The 13,051-nt window shown below is 36.1% G+C and overlaps 1 protein-coding gene across 1 annotated transcript; it reads left to right on the top strand.

The window, feature by feature from the left end:
• The first annotated feature begins 4,807 nt into the window (after positions 1-4,807).
• Positions 4,808-9,531, top strand: LOC121390034 (1-aminocyclopropane-1-carboxylate synthase-like protein 1). The gene is made up of 3 exons (XM_041521737.1): positions 4,808-4,878; positions 7,864-7,953; positions 9,109-9,531. Exons 2-3 carry the CDS (start codon positions 7,887-7,889, stop codon positions 9,288-9,290), a joined length of 249 nt encoding a protein of 82 aa, XP_041377671.1. The 5' UTR covers positions 4,808-4,878; positions 7,864-7,886; the 3' UTR covers positions 9,291-9,531.
• The last annotated feature ends 3,520 nt before the right edge of the window (positions 9,532-13,051 follow it).

The following is a 13,051-nucleotide window of genomic DNA, read 5'->3' as shown; positions in this document are numbered from 1 at the left end:
CACTTGACACCGATTCAACAGATTGATAGACCCCATCATACTTGAGGCCTATTCGTGAATAAAATTCTAAATTGTATATTGGTAAATTTGAGATATCTTCACAATATTTTGCTTATACTCTCTTTATACATGACAATTTTATTGTCATTTAACGAGTATTTACATATACCAAAAAGTTCGATATGTACGATACATATACGTTGTTTGTTATATCAACAAATAATGGTTACAAGATGCTTATAAGCAGTCAGGCTCACATAGGTTTTACTTGTTCGATATATGCTCAGTGTTTTTGCTTACCAAACTATTTTTCATCAAACAGGCTTTAAAATTTTTCAATTAAGGATAAAAAGGATAAAAGGAGTAGCAAATATCCCCCCCCCCCCCCCCCCCCCAACTATGAATAAGCTTCCACTCAGGAACCCACAAAGTCCACGTTTTGACCTGACCGTCGTTTATAAGAAAGAAAGAAAGAAATGTTTTATTGAACAACTCGACACATGTTATTTACGGTTACATGGCGTCAGATGTGTGTGTGTGTGTGTGTGTGTACACACATATACATGTACGTGTACATGTACACATACATATACATACATACACATACACACATATATACATATCAGCATCTCCTTTTTTATACAATGGAATAATTATACCTTCTGACCAGCTATGTGGAAAGTTTTTACTTTCAAATATGACATTAAACAAACGACATAAAACAGGAACAAGAACATCTTATTATCAAAAGTTATAAAATATTTATTATGTATTGTCCGAACCAAATTGTTAACAACTACGAAAAATTACTCTCCTACCTTTAATTGCTGTTAGATTTCCTCCAAAGTGTGTCCAGACACAAATCTTGAAAAAACCATTACAATGACACAGATTCCACATACCAGATAATAACCATGTCACCTATATCGACTTCGCTGAGAGCGCATAGGGGAAAAAAGCATGTAATTTTGTATCAGCTGCCATTTTGACTTTTTATGGAATATTCTTCAAGAGGCGTGAAAGGATAGGACTTAATCTAACAACATCATAACATGTTATGATATAAAAGCAAACGTGATGACGTCATATTATTAAAAAAAAAAAAATTATTATTATTATTATTATTATTATTTTAAAGATGCCACTAGAGATCATCGATTTCATATTAATTGTGTCACATACTTTGGAGGCTTTCACCCCTCTTGACGAGTATTTCATAAACAAGCAACATGGCAGACGGCAGAAAACTGCATGTATTTTTCCCTATGCAATCTCAGCAAAGACAATATTGGCGACATCGTTGCAGTCTCGTGTGTGGAATCTGTATATTTGTAGTGGGTTTTTTACGATTTGTGTTTGGACAAACTTTGGAGGAAATCTAACGGCAATTAAAGGTAGGAGAGTAATTTTTTGTAGTTGTTAACAATTTGGTTCGGACAGGCCGAAATGATATTTTTCCATGAAATTTTTTACATTTCAAACTCTTTATAGCATCTAAACTTAGCGAGTGCACTTCTTTGGTATCGAGGCATGAACCTAATAACTTAGGGCTCTACTTTATAAATATTTTTAAAACCCCTATCCCCTGTTCTGCCGCGGGGTTCCAATGACATGTTTTCTTTCTTTTGAAGTCTAATGGCAACAAGCCAATTATTCCGAAACAAAAACCCTTCTCCAGTCAACCATATCTTCACAACTCAGGCTGTGTATCTGTACTCACTTCCACAAATAACAAATTAACAGTAATTTCATTTCAACTTATTTTTGTGCTTATATCCAATTAAGTTTCAAGCACGCTATTCTGGTCACACATCTCAGCTCTCTGGGCTGCCCAAGACAGTGGGCCACCGAGGCCGGTTAAAAATTGACATTTGATTAATTCTATAAAAAGCAAGGGATCAACAGATCAACTTAAAATGATATACCGTTTGTTTTGTTTAAAAACAAATGAAAAGAAAGGAATAAAGTAGGAAAAAAAGGCCAAATAAAAATAAATGGTAATTAAACTAAAAGTATGAGGGTTTTTTTTGTCGTTTGAAATATACACTTTATTTTATTATTTTGATTAAAGTAAAAAATATTGATGTATGGTGAACCACTAAACTGTTCTTAGGACCCGACTGTCCTATATATACAAATATGAAGCACCATTATTTGAAGGTCCGGCGCCATCGAATATATGGCTCTTTAATTTCATTAGCTGCAAACCTGAATGCAAAGAGTACTGTGTTGATGGTATTTGATTGTCCTTCATTTTTTTTCTTTTCTTCGTTTTATTCTCCTCCCATCCCCACAAGTCAACGTACCCACAGGCACTTGACACAGATTCAAGAGATTAATAGACCCTAAATTGTATATTGGTAAATTTGAGATATCTTCACAATATTTTGCTTATACTCTCTTTATACATGACAAATTTATTGTCATTTAACGAGTATTTACATATACCAAAAATTTCGATATGTACGATACATATACGTTGTTTGTTATATCAACAAATAATGGTTACAAGATGCTTGTAAGCAGTCGGGCTCACATAGGTTTTACTTGTTCGATATATGCTCAGTGTTTTTGCTTACCAAACTATTTTTCATCAAACAAGCTTTAAATGTTTTCAATTAAGGATAAAAAGGATAAAAGGAGTAGCAAATACCCCCCCCCCCCCCCCCCCCCCCCCCCCCCCCCCCCCCCCCCCCCCCCCCCCCCCCCCCCCCCCAACTATGAATAAGCTTCCACTCAGGAACCCACAAAGTCCACGTTTTGACCTGACCGTCGTTTATAAGAAAGAAAGAAAGAAATGTTTTATTGAACAACTCAACACGTTATTTACGGTTATATGGCGTCAGGCGCGCGCGCGTGTGTGTGTGTGTGTGTGTGTGTGTGTGTCACAAAGTCCAAGTTTTGACCGTCTTTTATAAGAAAGAAAGAAAGAAAGAAATGTTTTATTTAACAAGGCACTCAACACATGTTATTTACGGTTATATGGCGTCAGACGTACGTGTGTGTGTGTGTGTGTCACAAAGTCCAAGTTTTGACCGTCTTTTATAAGAAAGAAAGAAATGTTTTATTTAACAACGCACTCAACACATGTTATTTACGGTTATATGGCGTCAGACATATGGTTAAGGACCACACAGATTTTGAGAGGAAACCCGCTGTCGCCACTACATGGGCTACTCTTTCCGATTAGCAGCAAGGGATCTTTTACTTGCGCTTCCCAAACCATGGCCTTGGTTGAACCAGTTATGGATCACTGGTCGGTGCAAGTGGTTTACACCTACTCATTGAGCCTTGCGGAGCACTCACTCAGGGTTTGGAGTCGGTATCTGGATTAAAAATATCATGCCTCGACCCCAGTACCTACCAGCCTGTAGACCGATGGCCTAACCATGACGCCACCGAGGCTGGTTAAGAAATAAAGAAAGAAATGTTTTATTTAACAACGCACTCAACACATGCTATTTACGGTTATATGACATATGGTTAAGGGGCAGTGGAGAATAAAATGCTTTATTTTCTATGGGATGCCCACAAGAACACGATGGATCATCTGAAATATGTCGAAAGAACTTGTGGCCATTAAGATCACTGATGTCTTAGGCGACGTTTATTGTGGAGTATCTGCTCATGTCTAGATTCTAAAACCCAGATAAAACTATCTAGAAACAGCTTTGTCTGGTTTCTTTAATTGATTTTTAAAAGCTGTGAGTAATTCGGATTTCCAAACATACCATTTAATGCGTCCCACAATCTTATTCCAGAAGGTAAAACGACTGAGTATAATTCAGTACTGCTAATCAGGTCTTTCAAATCCTCATTGTTCCATACACATATGTTCTATTATCACATACAGGGCGACCAACTTTCCGTAATTTTCCGAAAAATCCGGAATTTTTAACCCATATCCGGAATTCCGGAATTAATGCCAAATATTCGGAATTTTTTCCAAATTCGCTATCTTTTTTTTTGGAAGCAACCATTTCTGAATATATTTTTAATTTTCTACATTTTTAAATCCCGAGTTTATTAAACAGAGTTTATCATTCTGAATTCTCCATTGCAACCTGAACTTGGTATTACCTTGGCTTGGCTAGGTTTTTAACGTGTTATCGACTGTTTCGTGCTATTACTAAGACGTTTGTCTATTGGCTGTATTTGTCAACAGCCGACCAATATTTTTGACAGTTGAGTAAACTGAAGCCATGTATGAAATTTGTCTTACTTGCTATGTAGTTTATGTATTCATTTTAAAGATATTTCAAATATATAGTAATTACTACGGGGCAGACATCGGTTCTATGACGATGAATGCAACTTCGCCACGGTGTGTAAAAACCTGAACATATAACAGAACACTTTGCGATCGTACGAAACAAAAGAAACGGATCCACAATTCTTTTCGTATGCTTTAACGATAATTAACTAATTGTAACCGCTAATATAGACGTTACACCTATTAATAAAATGTGTAATGTAAAATGCAATAGTCGGACATATTTTACACAGTCTAATAACTAAATACCGGAGTGATCGTCCAGGAGCCAGGTCGATTTATCTATGTCGGAGAGTCAGGAAAGTTTGAGCATTGATTCTTGTGTAAAAATATGCGCCGATAAAAAATTCACAATTAACGTACAGGTTTAGGCAAGTAAGAGTTTCATATCTGAAATCTACATATATTTTGTTTACATAAGAATCAATCTTCAAACCTTCCTGACTTTCCGACATAGATAAATCGACCTGGCTTCCGTAATATGATATGAGGAATTGTGGTAAGTCGTATGAAAGAAGATACCACAACCAACCAATACGTTAGGGGCGGGAAATACATCGGAAGAAGTCGGTACATTCGATTTTGTGGAAAACGTTTCTTTCTTGGTGATTATTTGTTTTTGTTCTGTTATGAGCTGATGGATGTATCCATCTTACATAGCTTTGGTGGTGGTGATGCTAAATGATGTAGTTAAAGAGAAAGGTGTTTGAAACACTGGCCCAGTTTTTACATAATAATAATATAAAGATGTTCACTTTTTCGAGTTTTCGTGGGTGTTATATTTTCGTGCGGGGCTAAAGTTGAAGTTTGTTTAGTTTAACGATACCACTAGAACACATTGATTATTAAAGTCGCACGCTCTAGTTTCAGCCTTCGAAAATTAATTCTAATTTTGGTTAATCTACAAAACTGTAACCCATTTAGATTATGTTTTTATAAAATAGAGTGAAAAAGCAGGTTTTATATCCATAAATACCATGGGAATCCCCGTGACCCAATTACTTGAAATAATTTTGAAAGTTAGTATTCTGATGTCACCTATGCCTATGTCATGACAAATTTCCCAGAGTGCATACAGACTTGGGGTGCGTTCCTTTCACCTCCCCTGGGCATGTTCCAACTTAGCCCGAGTACTCTGACTGTAAGAGAGCTAGACGGACATTTGGACATAAACACGCTCTCATTACAGTCAGAGACCAACCTATGTCTTTTTTTGGCAATTCCTGACTACCAAACGGTAGGCAACGAGTCCCGCTCTAATACCACAACAATCCTATGTTTGATGTCAAATACCTTTACATCAATCATTTTCGAGTTAAGTGATACAAAAAAATCCACATATTAATCACTAATACACATACTACAGAAAGAAACCCGACAGCACCCACATTCAGCTACGCTTCGTGACACTCCGTCGCAACAATTACAAAGCTCGGCGATCTATTTCGAGACTGGGCGATTCCGCCTTGTGCAGCAGTTACAGGGGTCGTCTCATAAGAGGAGGCAGTACGTAGCACATACTTTTGCCGTATCCTGTCAATAACACCCCAAATGTATCCTTCAAATTCAAAATGGAATCAATAATGTGTAATTGTTTTGGTTTTAATGACGTAATGAAATCCAAATTCATCCAAAACGGCATTAGCCAACTCTTCAATGTTGTAACTTCGCTTGATATGAGACGGGCCCTGTAACTGCTGCACAAGGCGGAATCGCCCAGTGCGCGATTACGTGGTCTACGTCTCGAAATAGATCGAAATAGACGGGATCGAGCTTTTGCAATTGTTTGCGACGAGGAGTGTCCACGTCAGCGAAGAGCTGAATGTGGGTGCTGTCGGGTTTCTTTCTGTAGTAAGTGTATTAGTGATTAATATGTGGATTTTTTTTTGTATCACTTAACTCGGGAAAAAATGATTGATGTAAAGGTATTTGACGTCAAACATAGGATTGTTGTGGTATTAGAGCGGGACTCGTTGCCTACCGTTGGTAGTCAGGAATTGCCAAAAAAAGACATAGGTTGGTCTCTGACTGTAATGAGAGCGTGTTTATGTCCTCCAAATGTCCGTCTAGCTCTCTTACAGTCAGAGTACTCGGGCTAGTTCCAACTGTTCTGTCAAAAGAGTAGAATCACACGATGCAACACCCACATTTGTCGTAAGCATTTGGAGAATATGGGACAGCGAAAGGAATGAGTTTGGAACAGGAAGTAAGGTGGCAGGGTCTTTACCAACATGGGTGCTTCTGTTGAGGAAGTGGCTGCTGCAAGCAATCATGATACTTGAATCGGAATAAGACAACAATGATAGTCCGTCATTGACATGTTGACTATACTACAGTGTTTGAAATAATAAATTATATATATAAACTGCAATTAGCCTACATTTGCAATTCGGCACAGGGTACTAGTGGCTAACCTATTGTTATTAGCAATTAGATGCACCGTTTATTATTGTTGGTAGTAGTGGTAGTAGTAGTAGTAGTCTGTAGGAACCAGAGGTGGGGAGGCACTTCCCCTCCCCAGGACGAAAATGTAATTTTTTTTTTTTGTCCTACTCTATTTAAATAAAGGTAACAATATAGCTTGTGCCCACCCCCCAAGGTTGTATCCCCTCTCCAGATATCTTAAGACGTAGCAAAATTATTGGTTTTAAGGGTTTGTAACATTTTGTATTGAGATACTTACTTGTCTGAACTTTATTGTTAATGAAAATGTTCACGAACTGTGAAGAAAAAACTCACAAATGAACGACAAGCAAACGACTACAAAACTGATGTTGATTGCACAAACCGTGCATGAGAAAACAAACCGAACCAAAATGATAACGGTCACGTGGTATACCAACGTCTGTGACATTGAAACGGGAAGATCCCCTCTAAAAATAGATTAGACCTTGTCTGCTCAATGTTTTTTTCTCAGATACGTGTACATTTTTAAGAAATAAGAAAAATGCATTTTGTGGTATTAAAATACCAGGATTACCAAAAAACACTTCAGGTGAATGGAAATGTATATTCTAAATAATAAAATGTAAGTAAAGTGCAATTTTATTTGTGAGAAAATGGGTTTAATAGCGAAAAACAACAGCGTAATGGTTAACAACTAGGGTGTGTCCCTTTAATCGTCCGCTATTGAATGTCAAACATTTGGTAATTTTGACATACAGACTTAAGAGAGGAAAGCTGCAACATTTTCCCATTAGTTACTAGCAAGGGATCTTTTATATGCACCATATTATGTTCGTGGTTCACTGGCTGAAACGAGAAATAGCCCAATAGGCCCACCGACGTGGATCGATCCCAAACCGACAGATCACTGGGCTATCCTGATCACTTTAGGAATTTTTTGCAGATAGTTTACAGATATTTTAAAAAGGACCATTTAAAACATTCTGTTTAAACTTTTGAGGGAATTCCGGTTTTGAGAGGTTTCACTGTATCTTGAACAATTTACAAATTGCCCATAAAAATAGAACCTTCAGAATTATGAAAATGTTTGACATACATTAGCTGATGATTAATTAATGAGCTATGGTGATGGCATTAAGTTTATCATAAAGAAAACTTTCATTGACTAAGACTTGTATTTACAGTTTGCTGACTGAATTGTTACTACATGTCTGAAGGGGCCACATCAGCGGGAGGGGACACAAAGAACCAGTCCCGTGCAGTTCAGTCAAGAGGTAAGTGGTCAGTTTTTATCTCTGGGAGCACATTTTAGTAGCCAAGACCTGGGGTTTGAAACAAGTTTTTTTTATCGACACCACCAAAGCACATTGATTTATTAAACATTGACTAATAGATGTCAAACATTTGGTAATTTTGACATACAGTCTTAGAGAGGAAACCTGCTACATTTTTCCATTAGTAGCAAGGGATCTTTTATATGCACTGTCCCACAGACAGAATGGCTCATGTCACAGCCTTTGATACCTGTCGTGGTGCGCTGGTTGGAACGAAAAATGGTGCATTGGGGCCCACCGACGGGGATCGATTCCCTGGGGTTTAATTAGTAAACTCTGGCATCGTTACGATCTCATATGGCAGTGCAAAATTACTTGCAATGACGGTGTGATGTTGCTTCACAGAGACTTAAGAAGGCTTTATCCATTACGCCCCTAATGCTTTTTTGCTTATGTGTTTTAGTAAGAATTTTATTCCTTAATTATAAATTTGGAATCTATGTTCACTAGGAAGTACACTTCTTTAAGTGGTGTATGTGCATCCAAAATCTATTTCTCGGGAGAAAAGATACTTGGCATTTTGCAACATTTGACGATGTTTCAAGATCAGACGGACAACCCTTACAATTGCCCACAGCAGTCAGCAATGCCATGGAGATTGCTGTGGATTTTTTAATTCTTCACGGCACTATTTTGCCTTGCACTATATTCAAGGATTTGTTTCAACGTCTTTTTTGTTAAATGTACATTTTCTTAATTGCAGGGGTTCGGCAGATCACATTCATTGTGTTAACTGTTTGTTTGTTTGTTTTTAGTTACCATTTTAAATTTGTATAATTATATGTTAATTCAAAATTTTGTAATGGTCCAGTGTCATAAATTAAAAAGTCCTCTCCTTGGAAGTAATTTAATGGGAAGTTGAGCGTCCCCCATTTCCATTTGTACCAGGTGCGGTGACCCACTTTCCATTAATGCGATTTCGTCGATGTAGTGCATATGCACTGTCTTTTTTTTTTTCATGGGGATCTGCTTGCGAAAACGCAGGTATGAAAATGCACATTTCCACGTGTTAATGGGCTCAGGCCTTATTGTGAGGTTTACCGTAAGCTAATATTAGAAGTAAAATCCTAATAAACTTTCTTGTTTCACTTTCAGGTGGAGAATCATTAGAAGACCTGCTGTCTACTCTGCAATCCCAGATTAAGTCTTCCGATTGGCTTCAGAAAAATACTGCTGAAAAATGGGAAGCCGAAAACCCAGAGCTTGCCAGAGAATACAAGGAAGCCATGAAAACAAACTCGGACAATGCAGACGACAAAGAAAAACCTGCATCTTGACAACCGGATATATTTCTTAGGCTTCTTATCTAAGTTCAGAACAGTTAAGTGTGGTGACATGACTGCTTGCGAGACTATGCATCATCAGGGTTTATCAGGGTTTATTTCTTTTTATCCTAGTTGTCCTACAGGAGACTCTGGATTCAAGGCATAGGGCTATTCTAGAATTGATCACATGTGGTGAAGGAGAGGATATTTGTTATTTTATACCCGCTACCCAGTGAATAAAAGTGTATGTAAATAAAGAGTTTATTTTCTTTATACTAGATGCCCTACAGGAGACTTAGGATTCAATTTGTCAAGAGCCAAGGCATAGGGCTATTCTTGAATTGATCATGTGTGGTGAAGGAGAGGATATTTGTTATTTTATACCCACCACTCAGCAAATAAAAGTATTTAAATCAAGGATGCATCAAGAAACAAAATTGTACCTGCACCATCATGTATTATCTAATATTTATGGTGCCTACCACTTCTCCGTGTGATTAATTCTGGAACTGCCCGTAGCCAGTTTTAAAAAAAAAAAAAATATATATATTGCTGGTAACTTGATTAAGTAATAAAAAATTGTCCCAATTCTTTTTTTCTTTTTTTTTGAAAATCGATTTTCTTTAACCTTACCTCTAACAAGTGGCATTTCCCCATATATAATAGACTTGCGCAAACATCCAACAGCCAGTGAAATAATTGAAATCTTCCAACGAGTCCTATGCTTCTTGCTCTGGTCACATGACTACATCTACCTACTTTCTTGTTTATAGTCCAGGGGCCTAATTCACTAAACTCTAGCAACTTCGCAACTTTGCGATCTCGCAGTGCAATGCTAAAAGACTTAAAAAGAGGATGCTTTGTTGTCTAACAGAGCCTAAGAGACCTTTGTGAATTAAACCCCAGGTGTTTTTGCTATCAGTTTTTTTTTCTCTTCATTTTGTTTTATCCTACATATACATACACATGTAACAGTAATTTTTGAAAAAGTGTAGTTTCCTAGATTGATGACTTGTGTTACATGTTATTAAAATTTGTCAAAACCAATATCTGTGAACAAATAGCACCTCTTATACTTCCATCACCTCGCCATTTTATAATATTTAAAGGGACATTCCTGAGTTTGCTGCGATTTTTAAAATGTTATTGATTAACGGAGACTTTTTAACAATTGTGATTACATATCAAATATATTTTTCTGCATAAAATATTAGTGGCTGTATATTAAACGTGTTTCTGATCTTTCTAATATTTGTACTAGGTTAAATTTCATTTTATTCCCTAAAATATAGTTTTTTCTGATGTACGAAATTATTTGAAGACAAAATCCAGTTTGGGCTTCTTAGAAATATTAAGACAACCAGAAACACATTGAATATATACAGACACTGACATTCTAAACAAGAAAATATATTTAATATGTAAGTTTAATCATGGAAATATTTTATTAGTCTGAAACATCTTACAATGGAGCAAACTCAGGAATGTCCCTTTGAGTAATCACAATTGATTATAATTCTGAAAATGAAATTTAATCATGGCTATGTTTTGATTAGAACTCCATCCAACAAAAGCAATACATATTTGTGATATATAATATTTATCCATGGGAATCTCTGGGAAGTGGGTTTTATATATTTTATTTTATTCTGTGCCAAACAGGACATTTTGACCAACAGTTGTTTGTGTCACTATGATCAATTTTCACTTACATTTGCTCTTAATCATATCCATTTACTCATCTTTGATACCCTGTGGTCGATGTGTATTTTTGTACTGGGGTGTCGTTGAACTCAAAATTAGTTTTTTTCATTCATTCACCCACTCATTCATTTTGCTTTTTATTTTCTTCAGCATAATACTTGACAATTAAAGGCACTGGCCCTAGTTATTAGGCGATATAAAATATTTTCAACTGTTGCAGTTTTTCTTACTGTTAAGATTACACCTTACTTGGCACATATAAATGTCATTCTTATTTAAATTGCTAAGTTAGACAACTCCAACATGAGCCATATTCAGGGGACCCTGTGGTACTGATTTGTTTTTCCTAATGTGTTCAGACGAAAAGATGATGTGTAGGGTTTCTGCCAGAGGGTCCCCTGCGTGTGCTGTAACCTCACCGTGGTGCAGGGGTGTAACATTCTCTATGAGAATGGCCAATACAGCCCAAAATTGAAGTTTTTAGTAAAATTCAGTATCCGTAAAATTCTGTGATATTTGTGTTTTTGCACAGTTCATTACACTGTTTTTGTTTAAGTCTTGAATTTTTATATTGATGTTAATCATCACTTTATTTATTTGCATTACCATAGTTTGACACCCAATAGCCGATGTATTTTTCATGCTGGGGTGTCGTTAAACATTCATTCATTCTGCCAGAGGGTAAAATGGGTATGGCACCATACCCCATTTTTTTTTTTTATGTTAACCTTTTGATAAAATTAATTATTATTATTATTACTGTAACCCTAGCCCTAAACTTAACCCATTTTCTTTCAGGAAGAGGCCTCCATACCGCCTGTCGATAGTGGTTGCATTCAATTCCACAGCTCCATGCCCAAAAATTTCTTTCTGGTAGAAACACTGATGTGATATGATCGAAAACAAATTGATTGCAAGAACTTTGCCTTCTGAACATGCCACTGTGACTGGTGTTTTCAGTAATACAAACTGCACTTTATGTAAAACAGAAATGATTAATAGCTGGGGAACTAGATTCATCTTGCAATCACAATATAATACCAATAATAAATTAAATATATGATAATTTTTTATATTTTTTAAAGGGACAAACTCTATTTTTTAAACACTACAGCATATTTTCCACTATTAGAGCCATTTATGATCACAGAAATCAAACATTGCTTATAGTTTATTCTTTAGATTATCCATTTCCATAGAACCTAAGTGTTTCTGGTCATCCTGGTGTTTGTAGTACCAAAAATGGCATTTTTCATATTTTAAAAAATGCACATGTGTCTGAGAAGTAGCGGTGTATTGATTCGAGTTCTAGTATATTTTTAAGGATATTTTCTGTTTTTACGTCACAGACTCTTCTTTCACCCTATTGTAACTTTATTCAAATGAGTTACAGGTTTGTAAATTAACTAAACTTAGTGTCCATTTTTTACGGGTTAAAACTAGGGTCTGCACCTTTAAAAGCCATGACAGATAAAAACAAAATTCACAGCTTTTTGCAACAGTGCTGCTGATTGCCATTACAATTTTGAGGGCTGTAAACTAATGGTTGTGAATTGAGCATTCACCGTTCTCTGAGAAGTATTGTAAATACTTTCACACTATGCATTATGGTGTAGCCATATTTTGGCTTTTCTGGAAGTTATTGTTGGAGACGATTTTTGTTAATGCTTTCCCTCTGCTCATTGTAATACTCACAATATAGTATAAACAAAAAAATTGTTGTAAAATAAACATACAGTGTATGAGCTTGTGTGAAATAAATTAGAGTTAAAAATTAATTTAAAATTAGCAGACACACAAAACCTAAAAGAAAGCAACTTGTCTCTCATAATTTTTGGAACTATTTTTATTTCTTGGTTAGTAAATATTTTGTTTTGAAGGATGTGTTTGTGTTCAATATCAGGGACCAGTCGGGTTAATGTAATGTGGTTTTGAAAAGTATTTTTGCATTAATAAAAAATACAATTTGTCTTTGATTGTGTATTGTTGTTCGAAGTCTGTTTTCAAGATATTTCTTTTTTTAACCACTGGTGAAGCTAACATTTGTACCACTCATATTAGAGACCCAC

Source organism: Gigantopelta aegis, chromosome 15 (genome assembly GCF_016097555.1).
Source record: "Gigantopelta aegis isolate Gae_Host chromosome 15, Gae_host_genome, whole genome shotgun sequence".
NCBI lineage: Eukaryota > Metazoa > Mollusca > Gastropoda > Neomphalida > Peltospiridae > Gigantopelta > Gigantopelta aegis.
The sequence above is the reverse complement of the archived record's forward strand: the minus strand, read 5'-3'. Positions and strand labels throughout refer to the sequence as shown.